At 47.8% G+C, this 22,489-nt stretch overlaps 1 protein-coding gene across 7 annotated transcripts; it reads right to left on the bottom strand.

Annotated features, from left to right (window-relative positions):
• Positions 1 to 1,154: 1,154 nt before the first annotated feature.
• ZNF384 (zinc finger protein 384) lies at positions 1,155 to 21,147 on the bottom strand. Of its 7 annotated transcripts, XM_032874740.1 has the most exons (13): positions 20,977 to 21,147; positions 20,708 to 20,769; positions 19,776 to 19,835; positions 13,211 to 13,281; positions 12,676 to 12,913; positions 12,393 to 12,440; positions 11,863 to 12,196; positions 10,897 to 10,989; positions 6,981 to 7,205; positions 6,095 to 6,277; positions 4,512 to 4,590; positions 3,417 to 3,575; positions 1,155 to 2,818 (listed from the first exon to the last, which is right to left on the bottom strand). In XM_032874740.1, the coding sequence occupies exons 4-13, from the start codon at positions 13,274 to 13,276 to the stop codon at positions 2,381 to 2,383; spliced, it is 1,863 nt and encodes a 620-aa protein (XP_032730631.1). In that variant the 5' UTR covers positions 13,277 to 13,281; positions 19,776 to 19,835; positions 20,708 to 20,769; positions 20,977 to 21,147; the 3' UTR covers positions 1,155 to 2,380. The 7 variants fall into 7 exon arrangements, with proteins under 7 accessions (XP_032730631.1, XP_032730632.1, XP_032730633.1 ...); XM_032874741.1 differs by lacking the exon at positions 20,708 to 20,769; XM_032874742.1 differs by lacking the exons at positions 20,708 to 20,769; positions 20,977 to 21,147 and adding an exon at positions 20,311 to 20,552.
• Between the last annotated feature and the right edge of the window lie 1,342 nt (positions 21,148 to 22,489).

Raw genomic sequence — 22,489 nt, 5'->3', positions numbered from 1 at the left:
GCGTTTTAAAGAAAGATTTTCAGTCACTTACTTTAGACCAAATATGTGAAGAAGGGTAAGATGAAACCTCAGGTTTACTACTAAGTGGTAAGATAGTGCAGTTGGATCTAGAAGACTTCACTCGAAGTGTCCCTGGATAAGCAATTTAATTTCTGAGTTTCTGACTAGTAGTACCTACCTCATAGAGTTCTTCCTATGATTGTGAGGGAATCCTTAAAAAGAGTAGATTCTGGTTCTAATACCTGTGGTGAAGATAGTGCGGTCAGGGGATTTTCAGCAATTGGTGAGAGCATAGGAAAAAAGTACTCAGAAGCTAGCAGACATTGACAGATTTCATCATAGATAACACATTCGTGTCACAGCTCCGACTGAGAGGTCTTCGATGCCCACCCGAGACTGGCTGAGCCCAAAACTTAAGTGGGCATCACTTCATGGCCTATCCACATTCTTCCAGGTCATGAGCATGGTTGTCCAGCAGTACGCAGATAGCCATGTTATTCAATGTTGGAGATTTGTCACATTTTCAGTGCTTAAAGGTTTTTAATTATCAAAAAAAGGAATCTCAGAGGTGATCTAGTCCCATCCTTTCTAATTAACAGCTGAAGAAGCCTCCCGGTAAACACTGGTTGGCGGTAGAGCCAGAGCTGAAGTCCAGGTTTCCTGACCACGTTCTACTTTTCAAGCACAACTGTCCTGCATTGTTACTCATTTCTGGTTATGGCACCCGCCACTGCCAACCTATGGATATGGATAACAGATAGATGTATGTACACACTCTGCCAACTGGAATTAGCCCTGAGCCTGGTGATGCTCAAGCAGGAGTGCAGGCCATTTCAAGAGGCCGTGCTCCCATTTCTTTCACGGGGAGCTTACTGGTTTTACTAACACATGACTGAAACCTTGCTCTCATATACTTAGGCATCGCAGGCCCCATGACAGGATTTGTATGTAGAAACCCTCATAAACCAGTATCTCACTTTAAGTATTGAAGCTGTGGTCTTCTACACTTGGGGATACACACACAAGATTCTCATCACACAGCACTCACTCTTCACACATACACATGCTACTGTAAATTCTTAGTACTGTCCTTGAACATCTCCCCAGTAGCTTCTTCCCATGCTCGCTCATATCAGCAGCTCCACTGCCTCTGATCCTTTTACATGAATTTATTTCTATACAAGGTTCTAAAAACACCCCTTGGTTTGTACATAAGTTTTTTTTTCTTCATTTTAAATTGCTTTATAACAACTGGTTTCCTGATTTTTTTCATTTTCTCTTTGAAATCTGCCATGATTTAAAAACAAACAAATAAAAAGGACAAAAGGAAATAAAAATGCCGTTGGCCAGAAGACAGGGTAGGTGGAGAAAAACAAAAAGGACAAAAATAAACAAAACATCAAATATGAAAATTCTCAGAGATAATGCATTTATAAACACAGAAATGGTTACAACAAAGATGGCCGTGATGAGTGGGTATATATATATATATTTATATATATATTTATATATAAATCCGTGTCCGGCAACTGACCGTGGCACCTAGGGAGCTAAGTCCAGTCCTTGTGTTTGCCCTGAACTCTCCCTTCTCTGCAACATCCCTTGTTTTGGGCTTTCGTAAAGAACACAAAGCTCCCACAGCTCCTCTGGCTTTGGGACTGGGAGACTGAGTATAGGGCCTTGGCTGGCAGAGAAGGGGAGAGGCTCCAAGGAAAACCATAACCCACACTTCTAAGCCACCCTTGACCATTTTGGGGATCTCTGGCCCCTTGGGGACCACATCTCAGCCCTTGCCCCTTTAGAAATAAAGGGGGTCTGACCCCCACCCAGATCTCCCTCTTCCAGAATTAGGTAGGAAGTGAAGTGAGACCACGAGGGGAAGACGGCTCCTGGGGATCGGGGCATGTGAGAAACCTCTGTTCTTTTGCAGACAAGAATAGAATGGGAGGCTGGTTGCCTTTAGGGCTCCCTTCTCTCAGAGATCTGGGAGGACCAGCCTCTAGTCTTCCACCAACCCCAACTTTGAGGATTATGAGGGTAACGAGAGGGTAAGTGCCCACACTGGAAAAGTTTCTATGAGGTCATAGCAAATCCCTCCCTTGAGCACCAACCCCCAATTTTGAAAAGCTATGCTTAGAAGGGGAGGCTGCTGGATCATACTACCAGCGTATTATTCCTTTGCCAATCAGGAGGGCTGATGTTCCTTTTGAAGAGGAGTTGAGAATAAGCATGGTATCCTGTGCAGGAAGGCCGTGCCTGAGGCCCAAGGAGATGGAGCCAAGGCCTGTCAAGGAAGAAGACTTTTCCCACCAAGAGAAGTTGGAGAAAGAAGGGACCAGAACTTCTTTCCCCTCTTCCCAGTGGGTGGCAGCACAGGTCTCTACGAGCTGGCCAGGTGCTCCACCTGGATGGTGCTGGTGGTGACAGTGAGGCAGATGTCCTTATGATGCTCCGCCGTCTTATAAGGGGTCAGGTCAAAGGAACACTGGGGTGGAGGGTTGGGGTTGCTGTCCCCGCCGCCCCCACCCTGGGGGGCTGCCCCAGGGGACTGGAAGTGTGGTGGCTGTGGCTGCTGCTGCTGCTGCTGCTGTGATGCCTGGGAGGCCTGGGCTTGAGCCTGGGCTTGGGCTTGGGCTTGGGCTTGGGCTTGGGCTTGGGCCTGGGCCTGGGCCTGGGCCTGAGCCTGAGCCTGGGCCTGGGCCTGAGCCTGAGCCTGGGCCTGGGCCTGGGCCACTGCCGCCGCCGCCGCCGCCGCCTGCACTTGTTGCTGGAGATCAGGAGGGTTGTGTTTCCGCATATGTTTCATAAGGTACGTTTCCTGAAGGAGACGGTGAAGAAGAATTGAGGGATGAAAGAGAAGGAAAGAGGTTACTTATAACCAGCATCCTGGGCTCTTATTTTACTTTATAAATAGAGCCATAATTCAACAGAGACATTCTGGAGCCGTGGGCAAGTTCTCCCCAGGAGCCTCTGCCAGTGCTCACTCTTGGGCAGGAAGGAAAGGGGAAACCTTCACGGTCACGGTAGGCATTCAACCTGCCTCAGGAAAAGTGGTCATTTCCCCAAAGATCTTTGAATGGAAGGACTTTGCCACCTTTTCCTGGAGTCTAATGGAAAACATCTAACTGAAATCTTTCTCCCCAAATTGCAAGTTATTTTGACTTGAGTTTAAGTAAAATTAAGAATCATTGCTTGGCAATCTTCCTCTATAGGCTTAAGGAATCAGGCACCCCCCAAATTCCTTAGCTACAGATCTATTTAATTTCTCCTCTCTTTATTGATTTTGGTGAGCTGGTGTTAGGGAGATTCCGTATAGTCAAGGCAGCACCTCTCCCTCCGGGAAAATGGGGTAAGGCGGACTGTGGTCCTCCTGGCCTGTGGGGGAACGAAGGGTGAGCACGAGCAGGAGCACTCACCGACGTGTATGCCCGACTACAGATAGTGCAGGTGTACACCTTGGCGTGTTTCACCGTGTGCGTAGACAGGTGCACCTCGAGGGAGGCTGCGTCCGTGTACGCCCGATGACAATTGTGGCACTTGAAGGGTTTATCTTTGTTGTGCTGCCGTCTGTGGGACTGGGAAAATGAGGAAAAATCAGGATAAGGGCATCAGACTCATCCTTCCTGCCTCTTTGACCCTTAATGCCAGAGTGCTGAGCTGAGTGTCAGCCTGCCAGCTTCTCTCTCCATCTGAAGGTAGTAGGAACTGCTTTCAATAAAACTTGAGGAGTTACAGGCTAAGGGAAGAGGTGTAGCTCCTGCGGCATATTCCAGGATCCTGAAAAGCGGGAAGGACGCTATGCTGGCCCCACTGGCCCAGTGGTTCCCAAGGCAAAGCATGGGGGTGAGGCCAGGGAATACCAAGACTTCTCTACAGAGCCTCCAAAGTCAAAACACTTTTCAAAATTATGGTAAGACCACGTCTGCCTTTTCATTCTCCTTCTCTCATGACTGTACAGAGATTCTGTGATGTTTAACGGAGCAAAGACTGAGCATGGCAGGCAAGAGTATCTAGCCAGCTTCTGGTAGGCTAAACATTCAAAACGTGCAGCCGGGGCGCCAGTGTGGTGCAGTCAGTCAAGCATCCGACTCTTGATTTGGGCTCAGGTCATGATCTTAGGTTCGTAAGACTGACCCAACTTTGGGCTCCACGCTCAATGTGGATTAGGATTAGGATTCTCTCTCTGTCCCTCCCCGACTCCGCTTATGCACACACGCACACTCTCAAAAATTTTTTGGGGGGTGTACATGTCTGAAAAGATGTTATATATGTTAACTTGCAATAGGTTTATTATTTTTAAATGAATTACTAAATATTTTTTCAAGTTTTTCAGTTTCACATTCTCTGTGTAGACGGGTATTACTCACATCGACAAAAACTCTTTGGGTTTCCCAACAATTATTAAGAGCATAAAGGGGTCCTGAAAACGTTTGAGAACCACTGCACTACTCAAATGGCGCTGTGACCCAAGTCTTAGATGCAAGGCCCCGCGTGGAGGTTGGAACATTTACCTGCAGATTGGACAGCTGTGTGAAGGCTTTCTCACAGCCCGGGTGTGCACATTTGTATGGTCTGTCACCGGTGTGGATTCTGCATGGGATGAGAAAAGGAGACAGGAAAAGCATGTCAGCAAGGCCACTCAGGGATTGGTTCCTTAACCGACCTCCTCAAGGCCACTCCTGTCCTCCTCTGGGAGTACAGGCTAGGTTTCCGGGAGGTCCCAGCCTCAGCTCCTCTCTCACACTGATTCTGCCACAATGCCTGATCTCTGCTCACTGCCTCCATCACTCAGCTCAAGCTCCTCTGCTGGGGGAGGAGGGACCAGTGGCTTAGCAGCCAAGAGACAGGCAGTCCGTAATTTGGCATATAGGTCAGCTCCTACAGTAGCTGTCCCTAATGAATGTTCAGAAACATAAGGTAAACACACTGGTAGGGAAAAAGAAACATAGAACACTTCTTTCTCGGCCCCCACCATACAACCAAAACCTATTCCCTCAGCCTTGAACACCGCTCCCAGAAAAAGCTTTGGTATCAAAGAAAAGCAGAGAGTTATGCTAATTATGGAGAGTAGCAGTGATATTAATACGAATGGCAACTCCTTGGGGCTTTTCCCAGTCTGGCCCCCTAAGGGCAGGAAATGACTAGTTTAGTACCAATGTGACCTGTTCCCAAACATTACTGGCCCCTCCACTGAGATGAGCCAAGGACTTGAGGGTCTGTGGACACCTGCTCCTCATCAGGGACTTCAGAGCCAGCTTTGTAACCACGTGCTCTGAATAAAATCCTGGAAACGTAGCAGGACAGGTTTCTTTGTGAGGAAAGCCCGACTCCTCCTCTTCGCAATGCCAGATGTCCGAGCACTTGGAGGGGGGTCACCGCATCCGGAAGCAGCCAGGTGAGAGGGCTCCTGACCAGGAACTCCAGACTCCATTTCAACTTGAGATCCGCCTGAAGGACATCATCAACTCTCCCGGCTGGCATGTTCGCTTCCTCCAAGTCACTCCAGATTCATGGGACAAACAGTGGGCATCCTTATGAAGTATGAGCTTTTTCATTTTGTTTGCCAGTTCTCTGTGACTCCGTTTCGGACAGGTTTTGTTTTGTTCTCTATTCCTGGCATCCTTGGAGCCTTGCCGGTTGCTGTAGGGCTCACGAGGCTGGTACCCAGCTAAAGTCCGATTATGTCTCCCGTTCGTAATTGGTGCCCTAAGGGCTAGTGGTATGGTCTTCTCCAATCACATGCCCTTGCTTTGGCACCAACGAGAAAATCTTGCAAGACGTGTGTATTGGTGTTTGGAGCAAGAGAAATGAAGGCAGAAGCTGTCTCTGCCCTGGATGAGTCTCTTCCTCCCATGGGTCAGGGAATGTCACAGTCACTGCATCTTCCCCACGCTGCTTGTGCCCCAGAAAGGTTCTGAGCGTCCACTTGTGCCTCCAGGGTTGTGGCTTCTTCTTCTCCCAGACGCCGGTCGTATTCTCCTCCAGCCAGGTCTCTCCCCCGCCCCCCGCATGCGGGTTGTTGTGTGTGTCCGGGGCGGGGGGTGGGGAGGGCATGCCAGCGGGGCGGGGGCAGTAGCCCGCCACTCTCCCTTACCGTGTGTGCTGCTGGAGGTGGGAGAGCTGGCGGAAGGCCTTCTGGCAGTAGGAACAGTTGTAGGGCTTGGCCCCCGAGTGGATTCGGAGGTGCTGGGCCAGGTAGGAGGTGTTGGCGAAGGTCTTGGAGCAGTGCGGGCACTTGTGGGGCTTGATGGTCTCCGTGTGCATCTTGGAGTGGATCCTGCCGGAGAGGAGAGGAGAGGAGGAAAGGGGGGAGGAGGAGGCAGTTCGACACCATGGGCTCAGCTCTCTGCTGGGTGAAATGATGTTGCTTGACGGATGAGAGCACCCCCTCCTCCCTCCTCCCAAACACACTCCGGCCTGGAGAGGCTAATGACGAGGACACCCAGAGCTAGGTTGCTGCTGATCTTACGTCGGTGGCTAGAATGGCAGTGAGATGATGAAGAGCTGCGACCCCTGGCTCCTGGTCACCTTAACGATTTCAGGCTTGTCAACCCTCTGCTTCGTTCTAAGGTTACACACTCACCACAGATACCCTGCTTCCAAATAGTAATTTGAACAAAGACCAATAGCGCCTGCTCCCCATGGACCTGAAGTTGAATGCACACCTTGGCTCTGAACTGAAGCATATAGTATAAGCAGGGCCTGCTCTGCAGAAGATTTCCAAACACAGACACAGAGAGAAACCACAAAGACTGTTCCAGACTTGGGGACTGGAGACCACCGTTGCCCGGCCCCCACAAACTGCTAAAACAGAGAGTTTATTTTTCAGAGACAGTAGCGAGAGCCAACGGAGGCTCCCGAAGGGCCAAGTCGAAAGGGAAAAGAGAAACCATGAGGACAGAAGAGCAGGCTCAGGCAACTCAGCCTCGGGGGCAGGGGTTCACAGCCGGGCAGCAGGGCAAAACCAAGAGCAGCCTTACCGGGTGTGCTGCTGGAGGTGGGAGAGCTGGCGGAAGGATTTCTCACAGAAGTTACAACTGTAGGGCTTGGCCCCTGAGTGTATACGGATGTGCTGGGCCAGGTAGGAGCTGTTGGCGAAGGTCTTGGAGCAGTGCGGGCACTTGTGGGGCTTGGTCTCGGTGTGTGACTTGGAGTGGATCTGCATCTCCGACTTTGAGTAGAATGTCAGTGAGCACATCCGGCACCTGGGCCAAGTGAGGGCAGTGGTTAGAACCGTCCCACCAGCAGCGTGCTGCACCCTCCCTCCACTTCCACAGAAGCCAGCCTATCTGCTCTTTTACCGCAACTGCGCTCAAAGGCCCCTGAGAGGAGGATCTGCACTACTTATCTTGGCAGTCTACGCTTCTAATACAGACCTACGCGATACAAATATTCCGTAAATACTCAAATGATCTGACTCCCTAAGTATGTAGAGAAACAAAAATTCAACTAGAAAAGACAGGTAAACCTTATTATTGGCTCTAGGTGAATGTGGATTTCATTGGGCCAGGGCTATCGACTAATTTGTTTTCCTTCTGCCTACAACTTGATTTCGGACTTTGAAAGGGCTCCCTGCCCCAACTTCTCGTGCACAAAGTTCATCCTTTGGGTACTTCTCAAGTTCCCGAGGGGCTGATGAGGACAAACTGACTATACTCCCCAGAAGGACTTCTCTCCTGTCTCCTCACGTAATTGCCTTCTCTCAGATTCTCTCCTACTTCCTTTTAGCCAGTGATTCCTAGAAGGATGGGGGTGGAGAGGGATCGGAATTATCCAAACTATCTACGTCTAGCCCCCACCCTGGATCTGGTGTCCTACTGGCCACCTCCACCTGAGTCCCTGGGCAATCAAGTGAGAACCACTTTTGCAAAGAGCCAAGGAGTGAGCTGTCTCCCCCTCAAACATTTAGGAGGAAAAGATCTGTGAAAACACTGAGCTTCCATGCTAACTCTTTCCTCTTCCCTAGTACATGGAGCCGGAGCCAGCACTCTGGGCAGACATCAGCGAACAGCTGATACACTTTCACCCATCACCTGAGTGGGGAATCCTTCCTGTTCTGATGTTGCCCAACCGTATCAAGTAAGGAGCCTCTGAGCAAGATAAGCCACACCCGCTCAGACTTTATCGAGTAGGACTTATCTGTGAGCTGGAATGCTCTCATTCCTCAAAACCCTGCAGTGCAGAGCATGAGCTGGTAGAGAGAGGGCAGTACCTGGAAGCCAGGCAAGTGGGGAAAAAATCCCCTCTGCTCTGGTTCCTCCCCAACCTCTTTCTATCATCTGGCCTCCGGATGGTGTGGGAGAGGACTTCTGCTTTCTTCCGATCCCAGGAGAATTTTTAGAGAATAAATAAGATCAAAACTAAAAAGAACTCTGTGCTCCTCAAAGGAAAAAAATGTGACATTATTTGGGGGTATTATTATTGTTTCTACTAATTATGATTCATGTTTCTACTAAAATTCCAATCATTAAGGTCAATTTCTGTTTCTCCGGGCACCTGAAAACTCTGAAGGAAATCGGATTCCCAGTTCGCCAATCCCTGGCCGTTATCTGGCATGGCCAAACGTTATATGGGAGGCGCAGAGGTTCTGTTTATAGTTAGTACAGGCCCAAGGACACAGCCAATGGAAGCCTGGACACTTAGGCTCTAATCAGGGTTCAGTTACAGGCTTGCTTATCAATCTAGACCTCAATTTTCTGGTCTGTAAAATGGAGAGATAAACAGCTGCCCCTAGTAGGGCCAGCAAACCCCCAGGCCAGTCAAAGGTAAGCCAAGAGTGTTCTCGAATAATAAAATTGCGCTAATGTTAACAGTACCAGTGCTGATGGATGAGCTCATGCCACTATGCGTTCCACTGAGGTTGGAAACTGGACACCTTGTCACTTGGCGGGGGGGAGGTATTAACGTTACAACATAATTTCCCTTGGTTGCTACAATTTCTAGGACAGGTGGAACAACACATTCATTTTAACTCAAACAAAAGCTCATAGTTTGTGTGTGAGTGTTGAACACACAGCTGCACCCTTAGTATGAAATTAACTACAAGAGAGAAAATAACCCTTTTTATCCAAGTTTTCAACTAGAGAGGAATCTACAAAACTTAAATCCATGGACAATGGACTGGCAACAAAATAAAGAGTCTCAAATGATGATCATAATAATGATAATAATAGTTGCCATTTGTTGTGCCGGATATTACCAGGGCCCCAGACCAGTTACAGGCACTTGAGACACACTGTTTCCACTCCTCACAACAACCTGGCAAGTATTATCCCTGTTTTACAGAACAGAAGGAGAAGGCTCAGAGAGGTTAAGTAATTTGCCAAAGTTGCAAACAGTTATTCACTACACAAAGCTATGATTCTAACCTATTCTGAGTTGCCTCACACTAGACATACTCAAGGACAGGCAGACTATCATCTGTCAGGAATGCTCAGAAGACTAAAACTACAGGGACGGGGGTGGTGTAGGTGACCATTAACGTTATTTCCAACTCTGAAATCCTATGAAGCCAGATAAAAGAGCACAAGTCCTTTAATGCAAGGTGTTGGAGGTTGGAAAGAAATCTGATTTAGGAGCTCTGTAGCAGTGGGGAGTCAGCAGGAAACAGCAAAGCCACCACCCCATTTCACTAGGCCAGGGGGCACCAGTCACATCTAACACAAGAATTGGGCCCCTTTGGGGGCACGTAATACAATGACCCTGTTTACAGTAATAACTTTAAATCACCCCAAATTTCCCCCTAAGATATTTAAAACCAATTTCAGATACTCAAAACATTTCCACATGATAAATGGGGGCCATGACTGCTCTTCCCATTTTACAAGATGGGAACCAAGAGCTAGAAAGAAGGTGACTTGTCCAGACTAACAGAACCCAAGTCCAACAATACCCAGTCAAATGCCACTGACCACAGGAATGGATGTGGTTGACCCACACATGCACGGAGACGGGGATTGTGTGTGTGTGCGTGTGTGTGTGTGTGTGTGTGTGTGTGTGAGATTAAAAAGACTCCTTGGGAACTCCAGAGTTCTGAGTTTCTGAAGAAATTCCATTTACCTAGAATATAATTAGGCGCCCTTAATTTCAGAGTTCTCCTTAGTCACCTGGGTGTGGGGCCGGTCAAGAATTTCAAAAACACTGAGGGTGTAGAAAATGCTACCAGGGCTTCCTTCCAATTGTATATTCACATTTCTTCCCATACTTTGGGAAGTCCAGAGTTAGCTTTAATGAGGGCCCAAAAAATAAATAAGCAAAAGCAAAAACAAAAACGAAAAGAAACCTCTGGCAGAATGAGGGGATCCTAATACATGTGCAAAGCTCAAAAGGGTCAGAGACCTAGCCCATTATTCTCACAACAACACATTTTCTAGAGGTGTATCTCCATGTCACAATGACCTCACTGAGCAAATACATAAAAATCCAGATTTTTACAAAATAAAAGGGATTTCCACTATATGAAATGATATATAAAAGATGCTTTTAAATGAATCAAACTTGTCAGGTACCTTTATAAAATGATATGATGTAAACATTTTCCAGGAACACTTTTATTGTATAAAGTGGGATACACCTGTAATAATAAAGCTGCAGTGAACTTTCGGATTAGGAGCTGGAATTCTGCAGTGCTCAGTACTTTCTGCATAGCAACACTCCCCTCACTTTCACTTAAAAGAGGAATTTAAACACTCTGTAGTCGTGGCTACTCTCCACGGTAGAAGCGTACAACACAAACACAAATAAATGCTAAATGACAACTATTGCTTCTTTCTTTTGAAGTTCCCAACATTTCAAATCTTAGATGACATATACTCCCAACAAATGGGAGGTATAAACAGAACTCTCCCCATTTTACAGATGAGGAAACTGAGGCCCAGAGAGGGGAAAAGGACTTGCCCAGGGTCACACAGCAAGTTCGTGGTGGAGCCGGGAACTGAATCCATGAGCCCAAGGCTCTGTCCATTTCCTGTGCCGCAGTTCCCTTCGCTCCTAAAATGGGAACAACATTGCCCATCTCGGTACACTAAGGACAGACCCAGTCTCCCAGCCATGCACATCTGCCCCTGTCTGCATCAAAGCTGTGACAGTGGTTATCCCACTCTGTAACCTGGGACCAGACTTCCCAAACCCACTAGGACCCCTGACAGTTTTCAAGGGGATTAAAAGACATCCAACTTTCAAGGGGCAGGGAGTTTCCTTCTGAAATTCTTTTTGTATATCGCCACATGCAAATATAAGACTATTTGGCAATGGACAACTTAAAGGAAGTAGAGAATCCAAATGACTTTCATGAATTAGAAAGTGAACAAACAGGCATTTTATAAGCATATAGTCAGGGATGGGGGGTGGCGGGAGAGAAGGGCGATATCCTGTTCCTCCCATCTTTTTACACAGATCCCTCCCATCATCCCAACCATGCAGGGTCAGGCAGTCTCAGAGCTCAGATATGGCCCAAGAACCAGTGGATGGCACACAGGTTAAGTTTAGGGGCTTATCAGAACAGTTTCTTAGAAAAACAGGAATGGAAAGTGTAGAAAGCACAAAGGAGCTGGAGACGGAGTCTGAAACCCAGTCTAAAGCCTTATCATAAGGAAGAAACTCCGTTAGGTCATTCAAAAATTAGTCAATGCTGACAACCCCAAAATGGAAGGCGTATAGTGGGTCTGCGTCCTAGGGAAGAGTCACTAGAGAAGTGCTAGTTGGAAGCTCTATGTTCCTGCCCCACAACAGAACACCTGACATGCAAGTGGATCTGAGGTGGAAAGCTGTCCGCGTGGAGCCCGATTAGGGGCCAGACACGAAGCGGGGAGGTAAGCTGAGACAGGGATCCTCACCCCTTGCTGCCCTGGCTCTGATCCTTACCTATAGGTCTTGCCGTCTTTCTGATGGTCGTCATCATCCTCGGGGGAGAGGACATAAGGGTCATTCATCTCAGGCAGCCCTGATTCCAGCATCCGCTTCTTCTTCCGGCCCCGAGGGGGCTTAGGAGCCACACTGCCACCTCCACCACCACCTCCTCCTCCTTCCTCTGTTAGGGTTGATGCTACCTTCTTGGAGAGGTCAGGGACCACCTGCAGGGCTTGTGAGCCAGGGGGAAGAGCTGAGACAATCATGGGAGCCGAAATGGGGAAGGTCTGAGCTGATGAGGCTGTGGTCACAAGGGAGCCTGAGGGGGACGTGATTACCAAACCAGGACCTAGGATTGGGAGAAAAAGGAGATGGTGTCATGTTGTCCAGTCCTGATCCTATTTACTTTCCCCCAGATCATTGTCTAACCAACCCCTCACCACCACCCCCAAGCCCGGAGTATATAGGAAACCCCAAACCCTGTAGAAAAATAATGGTCTCCTAACCCCTGTCCCCACCCCACCCCCGGTAACAGTGAGATTTACCCCTTGATTGACTCCCTTCTCTTCTCCACCTCTGAGAACAGGAGACTCCTTGATTCAGAGAAGGAAAGAATGTCACCTCCTCAAAGGCAGGGACCGCATCTTCTACTTCTTTGTATCCCCCACAATGCCTAGCGCATTGCTAGGCACACAGTAGGCACTTAATAAAAATGTGATTGAGTAATCAAACACATATCCCACTCCCCATGTCCTTGGAGCCCTCCAGCCTGGGGTACTGATCATGGAAGATCAACACCTCAGATTGGAGAAGAGCAGAGTGGCTCACCAGCAGTCATCAGTCCTGTAGACGGCACAGGGACCACGGTGATATTCTGGGTAACGGATGCCTGGCTATGTGGGGTCAGCTGGTCTGACTTGGACTCTGTGTCCATACTGATGCCTGAGGGCAGGGACACTGAGGCAGGCACTGTCAGCAGGGTGGGGTAGTGGGGTGGAGCCAGCCCACAGCCCTTCTCTGGCAGCAGCTGGTCCTTCATTTTGTTGATGAACATCGTGTTCTCAATCTAAAACAAAAGGAAAGGGGAGGCGAGCGGGGAGGCAAGCGGCCGCCTCTGAAAGAGCCTGATTTGGTCTGCTCCCTAAGTACTTTGCATGGTCTGTCCTCCTGGGAAAGCAAGAAGTACAGTATCTTTGTGCTTCCAGAGGGAAGCCAGGACAGAAATGCTGTGATTCTTAGTGGCGAGGGACCTGGTGAAACAGCACGTGATTTATCTTGCTTCAGTCTCCACAGTGACAGAACCTATGCTCAGAATTGAACAAAGAAGGCGAAAGAGAAGGAGCAAGAACCAAACACCACCTACCTGTCCTGAGACTGTGGGGATAGAAGGCCAGAAGTACGGGTTAGAATTGAAGTGAGATTCTTCCATTCTACCTGAAGAGAGAAAGAGAGACCGCGTCACACTCACGACTAACCCAAAGAAACGTAGTAACAGAGAAGGGCAGTTGAGGAATTCCTGGCCTCTTCTTTGGCACCTGACCACAGGGCTTCGAATTTACAGTGAAGATCTCAGGATCTACCATATTCATCCTGGAGAGCCACTCAGCATGAAATCGAACAGAGCCTATCCTACCTCAGATGCCCGTGAAAGAACTTAATACACGTCTCACTTACCCACAGAATGTCTCCCATAAGCCAAAGAAATAGACTTGGCTGTACTTTCCTTTGGTGACAAAAAGAGAAACTCAAGTCATGAGCAGGGAAGGGATGTACCCATGGGCACACAAAGTAAATCACTGACCAACTTAGAAACAGCCAGGGTACCTATTCCTGCTCTTTTCCTTTATCCCACAGATCCATCTTCCTTGAAATAAAACATCTTAAGACTTCCAACTGACACATTTGTAGTTCTATGCAGCTTGAAAAGGTTCTAGGCCAGAACACAAAATGCCCGAGGGAACTGAAGAGTGAAACTGGCAGGAATCTCAATCAGTACCAGATGATACCTGGGGACCATGCCCCAACAATCCCACCAAGGTCTCTGTAGCCCTGAACTGGGTACCACACATGCTGAATGGAGCAGTGAGAACCTGGAATTACTAGTCTAAATGAGGTTTCGAGGGGTGCCTGGGTGGCACAGAGGGTTAAGCCTCTGCCTTCGGCTCAGGTCATGATCCCAGGGTCCTGGGATCGAGCCCTGCATCGGGCTCTCTGCTCAGCAGGGAGTCTGCTTCCCCCCCCTCTCTCTGCCTGCTTCTCTGCCTACTTGTGATCTCTCTCTCTGTCAAATAAATAAATAAAATCTTAAAAAAAAAAAAAAAAAAAGAGGTTTCGAGCACCAGGAGTAGCATCAGCACCCCAGATTTCTACTTACAGGATTCAGAAAAGGGACCACAGTGGGCCAGAATACATAACACAGTATTAGACACCTGCCTTGTGATTCTCAAACATGATGCTTCTGAGAGTTCAAGTTCTTCTCTGTGTGTGGATGATAAATGAGCTTAAAACTTTGGGAGGGAGGAATAAGCAAAAAGAGTAATCCCTCAGAATCATGTTGCAAGTCACAGATAGATTCGGAATCTAGGCATCCCACCATTTTCCCATTCCGGTCACTTCTCCTAGCCAGGTAGTATGTTAATGGCAATTATTCAAGAGTAGTTTCCCCAAATCCTGGACCCAGGAAGATCCAGTCCAGCAGAAGGTAGGTGAAGAGGGAGTATGAGACTGCCGGAATGGGGAAATGACCAACAGCCGGAAATAAAACATTAACATCATGCTGCTAGTCTGAACCAGAAGCAACCAAGATTCAGGTGGGGAGGAAGGACCTGTGACTTCCAGCCATGAGTGGGTCCCACTGAGGATGCGCTGGAGGCAGATACCAGAACCACTAAGTACTAGAGGGTACGCTGGGCATAGAAACCAGGTTTGAGGTAGATTAAGGAAACTAGGAAGATCTGTAACAAAGAAGGAGCAACAGAAGGGACATCACTCTAGATGTAACCCTGTTCCTTCTCCTCCAGAAATCTTACCACTTTTTCTGCTCTATTAAACAGCATTCTCAATTTTCACAAAACCTATAAAGGGAAGCAGAACTGAATTGCAGCCTACTCTTTCCTAAAAAGTAGCAGAGGAGAAGAGAGGACTGCACCAAATCTGTGAATACAACTTTACACAAATAAGGCTCAGTATTAAGTGATCCCAGAATCAACCACAGGCATGTCCTACTCCCCAACTTATAAAATATATCAGAACAGGGGCGCCTGGATGGCTCAGTGGGTTAAAGCCTCTGCCTTTGGCTCAGGTCATAATCTCAGGGTCCTGGGATCAAGCCCGGCATCGGCATCGGCATCGGGCTCTCTGTTCAGCAGGGAGCCTGCTTCCCCCTCCCACTGCCTGCCTCTCTGCCTACTTGTGATCTCTGTCAGTCAAATAAATAAATAAAATTTTTTAAAAAGAGGTTTAAAAAAAAATACATCAGAACAATCTCCAACACAGGTGCCAACCTTTTCCTTCCAGCACTAACTTTACAAAGGGGCTTCGGATCCTTCTTAGGCGACAGAAATCAAGAAATGATCAGATCACAGTTTAAGGCGATCCAATCCTGCCAAGCCCTTTGGGAAGCAGGGATCACATCTTGGATCTCCCCACGGTCTCGAACACAGAACTCCTCACCCAGTATGCAAGTCCACATTTAATGGACTGAATGACAGTGGACTCTATGCATACAGATTTTGAAAACAATACTTGGGGCTCAAATCATAACCCACAACCCCATCTGTCTAACCTTCTAGCTGAGAGAAATGACACAGACAAGAGTAGTAGCATATGATGGCAATGAAGTAGAGAATTAGGCTGGGCAGTAAAGAAAGGAGGGTCTAATTTATAATCTCCCCCGAAGGAAGTAAACACATTAGGGATGTGAAAATTTAGGAGGGAGGAACTGAAAGCCTGAAAATAAGACTATCTTCAGATAGGGTTCTGAGGCATAAGGCCCCTCCCTGCCAGTAAAGATTAGATCCATTCATACTGTCCTACTAGTGGCTCAGGTGAAACACTTTATGAAAGAAACAGCCCCTGTGGGTTCTTCACCAAGGGGGCACACAAAGTGATGTGGCAGGCGTGGCTGGGTGGCTCAGTGGGTTGGGCCTCTGCCTTCAGCTCAGGTCATGATCTCAGGGTCCTGGGATGGAGCCCCGCATCGGGCTCTCTGCTGAGCAGGGAGCCCGCTTCCTCCTCTCTCTGCCTGCCTCTCTGCCTACTTGTGATCTCTCTCTGTCAAGTAAACAAATAAAATCTTTAAAAAACAAAACAAAACAAACAAAAAAACCAAAGTGATGTGGCAGACAGGACCGTGTCACCACTACCATCACCATGAACATCTACTAAATGCTCATTGTGTTCAGGAACTGTTCTAAGCCCTTCCAAGTACTTCACAACGATTGCATCATTTAATCCCCACAGCAACTTGATGCAGTAGGCAGTGGGATCCCCACGTTTCAAATGAGGAAACTGGAGTCACAGAGTCAAACAGTAAATATTAGGGCGGGGATCTGAATGCAGATACCAAAGGGCATGTTAAGAATGGGGGTTCTAGAAGAGACCCAAACCCTACAACTGAAGTATATACTCTCTGACATTGTGACTTGATGCACCAATTAAAATTTACATTTCCAGGAAGGGACTATACATTTTTGAGAGTTCTCCATAAATGTTTCCAAAAATGAAATTTTGATAACAGCTAAAAATGCAGTTAAAGAGGCTATTCTCTGTCCACAATCTGGGAGACCTCACTTGGCCAACAAGGTCATTGATTTTAGAATGACAGAATCTGATTAAAAAGGCCAGACCATCCAGAGGGATGAACCTGAATAAAAGCCCTCTCCACTTCCCTGGATACCCAGGCTATCACTCTGCTTTGGATCTTAACAGAACAAAGCGGGAGACAAGAACCACAGCTGGTCCTAAGACACAATGATAAATGTGACTCATGGGCTGCCGATAAATATGTCTGCCCCAAAGAGGGGGCTACACGGAGGGTTCTGCTCACCCAACTAGGAGCAATGTTTGCCCGCAAAATGACACCTCTATGCTACACTACTGTTCTGAAAAGGCTGACTTCTATCCCTGTATCCCTGAAAGAAGATCAAGTGGAGAGCCAAGAAGGAAGGCTCTTGGGGCACCTGGGTGGTTCAGTGGGTTAAAGCCTCTGCCTTTGGCTCAGGTCATGATCCCATGGTCCTGGGATCGAGCCCCGCATTGGGCTCGCTGCTCAGCGGGAAGCCTGCTTCTCCCTCTCTCTCTGCCTGCCTCTCTGCCTACTTGTGATCTGTCTGTCAAATAAATAAAATCTTAAAAAAAAAAAAAAAAAAAGAAGAAGAAGGAAGGCTCCTGCCAGAATACAATGTAAATGGTGCCCCCCTGGAGTTGTGTAACAGGGTGCTCCTGGTACCAGATCACTGGAGACCTTTTTACTGTCCATTAACCTCTTAACTTTCTATGTTTCATGGAACAATTCTCCTTCCCAAACCATCCCAACATTCAAGCAGGCATATACCAACAGTCTTAAAACCTGGAGAAGCCCAATGATATTATGGGGAAACCCCATCTACACAGAGTGCCAGTTCTGATGGTTATGCCAATATATCAATGATAATAAAAAGAACTGGTTTACCCTAGATTGGGAAGGCAGTAGAAGGCTTTTGTTACAGACCCAAAGAGCAGGAAAGAAAGAAAAACAGTAAGTAGAAAGAATGTTGGCGGATTAAAAATCTGGGTTCTAATTTCAACTTTACTACTGCAGCATACCCCAAGCATTCTGTTAATAAAAACGAAGGTTTACTATAGTTAAGTTGAACAGTATTTTTCTTTCAAGAGGGTCAAAGAACTATGCATTTCTTTTCCAATCTCAAAAGAAATCTTGGAAGTACTGAGGAGGTGAAGAAAAAAGACAATTATTAAGTAACACCCACAAAACATTTAGTAAGACCTAAACTCTTACACCAGGGCTTTGTCCGTCAGTCCGTCCTTCCCCAGCGTGACCAGCCATCCAGGAACAAAGATGCCGCTGCCTGCAGCATGTGGTTTTGGTAGACATGGTAAAAGACCATAGTCTCTTTCCCGGCACTTACTATGTTTTAAAAAAATTGTTGCCTGCTTTTCAAATAAACCCCAATTTTTCTTCAGGAAAGCAATATTCCCTTAACACAACAAGTCTTGAGAAAATCACGGGAGACTCTGAGGCAACCAAGTGTAGTAGCTGGAAAATGAACCTAGAAATCAAGACTTCTGGAATCTAATTCTAGGTCCCACATCAGTGGTTGACTCTGAATAATTTACTATTCTACTAAGTTTCTATTTGGGTAGAGGATGGAGGAGAATAAACCCCTTAAAACAAATTCATAAGGCATATGGTGATGGGAGGCAGCTCAAAAAAGAAAAAGAAATAAAATGCTTCAAGTGCTCCCAAAAGGAAGAAAAGAGTTAGGGAAATACTTCCATGTGCCAAGGACTACTATGACAATTACTGACAATTACATAAAGACCACATAATTACAAAGGCACTACCCAAGAGTATCAGGTCTATAGCCTCCAGCTCAGTAATCATCAACTAGAAGCACTAACAATAGAGATGCAAAGAACAATCAACTCAACTCACCTACAGAAAGAACTTGAACCCAGGGACCTCAGAGGCTCTACAGAGAAAAACTGCTCCAAAATGCACAATGGCAGAAATGCTGTAATATTAGCTAAAGAACTTGAAATGAAGAAACACAGGGAGCCATTTTTTTCTCAGTAAGGAAACAAAATCTTTTTCCTCAGGTTCTAAGGGCCCTCAGCAAGGGTCATCTTGATAGAATTTGGGGCCTTCCTACTATCTGTGAACTCTTCCAAGTACAAAATAACCCAGAACAGGTTTATCCCAATTCTCCTGGGAAAGACCATCACACCATGCCCAAACACACCAAGAGGACCACTATGACCACAAAGTTGGCAATCCGAGCCAGCAACTTCTACCCTGGGTACCGCTGGACAATGGTACTCAGTACCCTGTGGGAAGAAGAGCACAGCCTGTCCTGTCTATTTCACTACAAATGCTATCTGGGAAATATGAGGGGGGAAAAAAAAGTGGGCAGGGAAAAAGGGGGCGGGGCAGTTGAAGAGGAAATATGCACTTAATATTTAATTATCGACTTGGCTCAGAAACCTGTGGGGAATAAATTTTATAAACCAGACTGGAATTAGTCCTCAGAAGAGATCGCTAGGATTATAAGCTCTGAACTCAAATTCTTTTGGGTCTCACACCGTCATTTCAGACTAAAATTCTACCACTATCAAACCCTGTATTCTGAATTCTTCCAGATTAACTTCTGAGGTTCACTCCATACAATTGTATCTACCCACGAACCAGGGTGTTTTTTTTTTTTCCCTGTAAACTTAACTCTGACACACCAAACTGAAATAACCCTGTGTCACAGATTCTAATCACTCAACAGGTCCACTTGAAGCACCCCTCTGTGACATTAATATGAACCCCACTCTAAACTCAGCTCTGCTTGTTCTAAATACAGAAAAGCAATTCCACAAGCTATACCACAAGGACTATACCGGCGACTGGGGCTCATTTGTCCCTGAAGCAGAATAAATTTCTCCTTTGGACATAATGCAGCCCTACTCGGTGATTTCACTCAGGCATTTCACAGATCATTTCTGAATACTGGTGGGAATGGAAAGTGATGGGGTAAAGTGCTAACTTTTTACACAAAAACTTCCTGGGCATCTTCAAAAGATAATTTTTCTCTCACATCAAACACAAGTATCACAATTGCTATTACTAGAAGAATTCTGTCACACTGTCCCCCAAAAGCCCATTTAATTATGACCCCTCCTCCCCCCAAACCAGAAAAGCCATTAACCCAAAATTGTCTTACCCTCTCTCTCTCTTCCTCCTGTCGTCTTATTCCTTCTCCTTTCCAGGGCTCCTGAACTTTCTGTAAACAAATTGTCTGGGTTACTGGGGCCAGTAAGGGTTGCAGCCACCAGAGGACCTGCAGAGAACCTCAGGAATTCTTTGACACTCAGCAGTCAGACTGGAAAGCAGACAGACCCCCCAAATCCAAAGATGCAATGGTATAATAAGGAGTGTAGTTCCACCCACTATGCAGATAGGAGGGAAATAAATTCAATTCCCAGGAACTAAGATGAACTCTATCACCAGTGTTTGGGTTCCACTCCTGGGCTCAGACACTGGCTCTTCTTCGTTCGCCAGAGCCACAGGTAAGCAGGGGTCATAGAACAGAGGAGTTGGAGACAGAGATGGGCCCCTGCCCCCAGAGGATTGGCTCAGAAGACAAAACTGAAGACTAGGGGGATGCACAAGCTCTTGTGTCAGGCACAGTGCCAGTTCAGGCCCAGCCACTTCCTCTGGCCTCCCCCCACTTCTTCGAGGACTTCGCCCCTGCCTACCCAAGGCCTTGCGCCAAGAAGTACCTCCCTCAGCCTGCACGGGGGTCTATCTATTGGACACCTCAGCTGTCCCCAAAAAACCTTCGCTCCCGTGAGACAGTAGCTGGGAGCCTTCTCCTGGTGTCGCCCCCCCCACCCCTTCCTCAAAGACCCTTCTTTGGGACGTCCCTCCTTCCCCTCCAGGGAGCTGAACTCTGCCACCCACCAGACAGACACCCGCCCCCTAAGCCCCCCCATTCCTCCCCATCGCCCGCTCCTCCACAACCACTTCCGGTTCCGGGACGGACACACATACAGTCACACCGTGGACCCCCCCTTCCACGCCCCCCCAAGGAAAAGGGGAGGGGGGAGGAGCAGAGAGCTTGGCGCGCGCCGGCTGCAGCGGCGCGAGACTCACCCGGCGGCGACGGCTGCGGCGGCGCCAGAGCCTGAGCCAGAGCGCGGGAGGGGCGGCGTTTGCTGGGAAAGGAGGGAGCCGAGTGGGGCGGGAGGACCAGCAGGGGGCGAGGGGAGGGGGGAGAGCGCGAGGCGGAGCGCGCGGGCACGCACTTTCGGCGCGAGACAGACCCACACACTCACACGCACGGAATGCGCGCGAGACACCCGCAGGGCGGGGGCGCAAGGCAGTGGGTGGCCCCCTGCCTCCCTCCCTCCCCTAACACTCACCCGGAAGTGGTGCTGCAGCTCGTGCTCCCGAGAGCCCCGATTCCTCCACGCCCCCTCCCTCCCTCCCTCCCCCCGACAGACTCGGAGTAGAGCTGCGGCGGAGAGAAGGCGGGAGCGCCGGAAACGAAAAGGGGGGAGGGAGGGAAATGGCAATGCAGGGGGGGCGGTAATGGGGAAAGGGGGGGGGAATGCAAAGGTCGAGTCACTTCCGGGAGCGGCAGAGCATTTCCGGCGCTGCCAGCGCTCCGGAATACTCCGGGCAGAAGTTACGACAAGTAGGGGCGGAAGTGGCTTCCGCCCAGCGACGCGCTAGAGCCCTTTGTGGATGTGACGCCACAACGGAAGCGAAGACGGGTTCCGCTGAGGGCAGAAGCCGAACCTTCAGAATTACGGTCCCGGGCTTCCGGAAGGGACTTCTGGGGAAGTGGGAGGGTGAAAACCGACAGGTTTATGAATTATACATCAGGTACGGGGCGGGAGTGGGGGGCGGGGGAAGGTAGGGATTCCTAAAAGACTATGGATTCGTTTTCCTTCCTTCAGCGCACAAGACTGATAGAGGGGGTTACCATTATTTTTTGCTATACTCTCAAGACTGTCTCAATGCTTTGAATTGTGGGAAAGGATGAGGATGTGTCTGTCAGTCGTTTTCTGAGGTCCCTGCTTAGGGCCCCGGAGTAACTGATAACCTCTCCCGACCACACCTCTGTACTCTTGGCTTAGGGTCTCTATGTTCTTGTTGCCCCATCCACATCTCTATCTCCTCACCCTGCTCTACTTTTAAATAGAGCACTCATCATCCCCTATACTGTATTGTTTGCTGTCCACCTCTTCCTGCTGGAATACCGGCTTCATGAGGGCAAGGGCTTTGAATTGTTCGCTGCTGTATCCTCAGAGCCTGGCATTTAGTGAGTGGTCAGTAAACGTTTGTCGCAGAAATGAACACGGCATGAACTCTTTGAGGAAGCCTTACAGGATTGCTCGAATGCATAACGGTTCTGTTCTCTGAATTTCCACAGCATTTAGTCTTGTACCTTTTGTTGCTTTTTTAACTATTTCATATATCTGACTCTTCAGCAACATTGTAAGAAACGGTCTCGTACATGGTATTCTAAGAACCACTGCTTTTCTGAGTACATAGTAGATGCTGAATATATGCTGTTTGAGTAATGAATGCTGCCTGCACTCCGATCTGGCAAGAATCCCCTTGGACTGAGCTCTATTTTGGCTGAAGCAGAATTGAAGTCCTTCTTACTAACAGTATTAGCCCCTTGCTGAGAAAGCAAAATAATACAAATAAAAATAACTGTAATTTTCTCTTTAGGGATAATGAAAATAAGATTCTGAAGATTTAAGTGATTTTTTTTTTCAAAATCACAACAAGGAAGTAGCAAAGGACACCTAAAAATAAACATTTAAGTTAAAGGTTTAAATAGAGGATATTTATCCTAGGTTTGTAATTATAGTTTGTGTCCCTTTGAAAATGTCTACTGTCTTGATCACAGTTTGGGGGCTG

Source organism: Lontra canadensis, unplaced genomic scaffold (genome assembly GCF_010015895.1).
Source record: "Lontra canadensis isolate GAN:19392208 unplaced genomic scaffold, GSC_riverotter_1.0 scaffold53, whole genome shotgun sequence".
Lineage (NCBI taxonomy): Eukaryota > Metazoa > Chordata > Mammalia > Carnivora > Mustelidae > Lontra > Lontra canadensis.
Note: the sequence above shows the minus strand (reverse complement) of the source record. Positions and strands in the feature narration are given on the sequence as shown.

Coding starts and splice junctions, on each gene's coding strand:
- ZNF384 (XM_032874740.1), bottom strand. CDS start 13,276: ATGGAAGAATCTCACTTCAATTCTAACCCGTACTTCTGGCCTTCTATC. Junction 12,197..12,392: donor AGAAGGGAGTCAATCAAGGG/GTAAATCTCACT, acceptor TCCCAATCCTAG/GTCCTGGTTTGGTAATCACG. Junction 3,576..4,511: donor CACAGCTGTCCAATCTGCAG/GTAAATGTTCCA, acceptor TCATTTTCCCAG/TCCCACAGACGGCAGCACAA.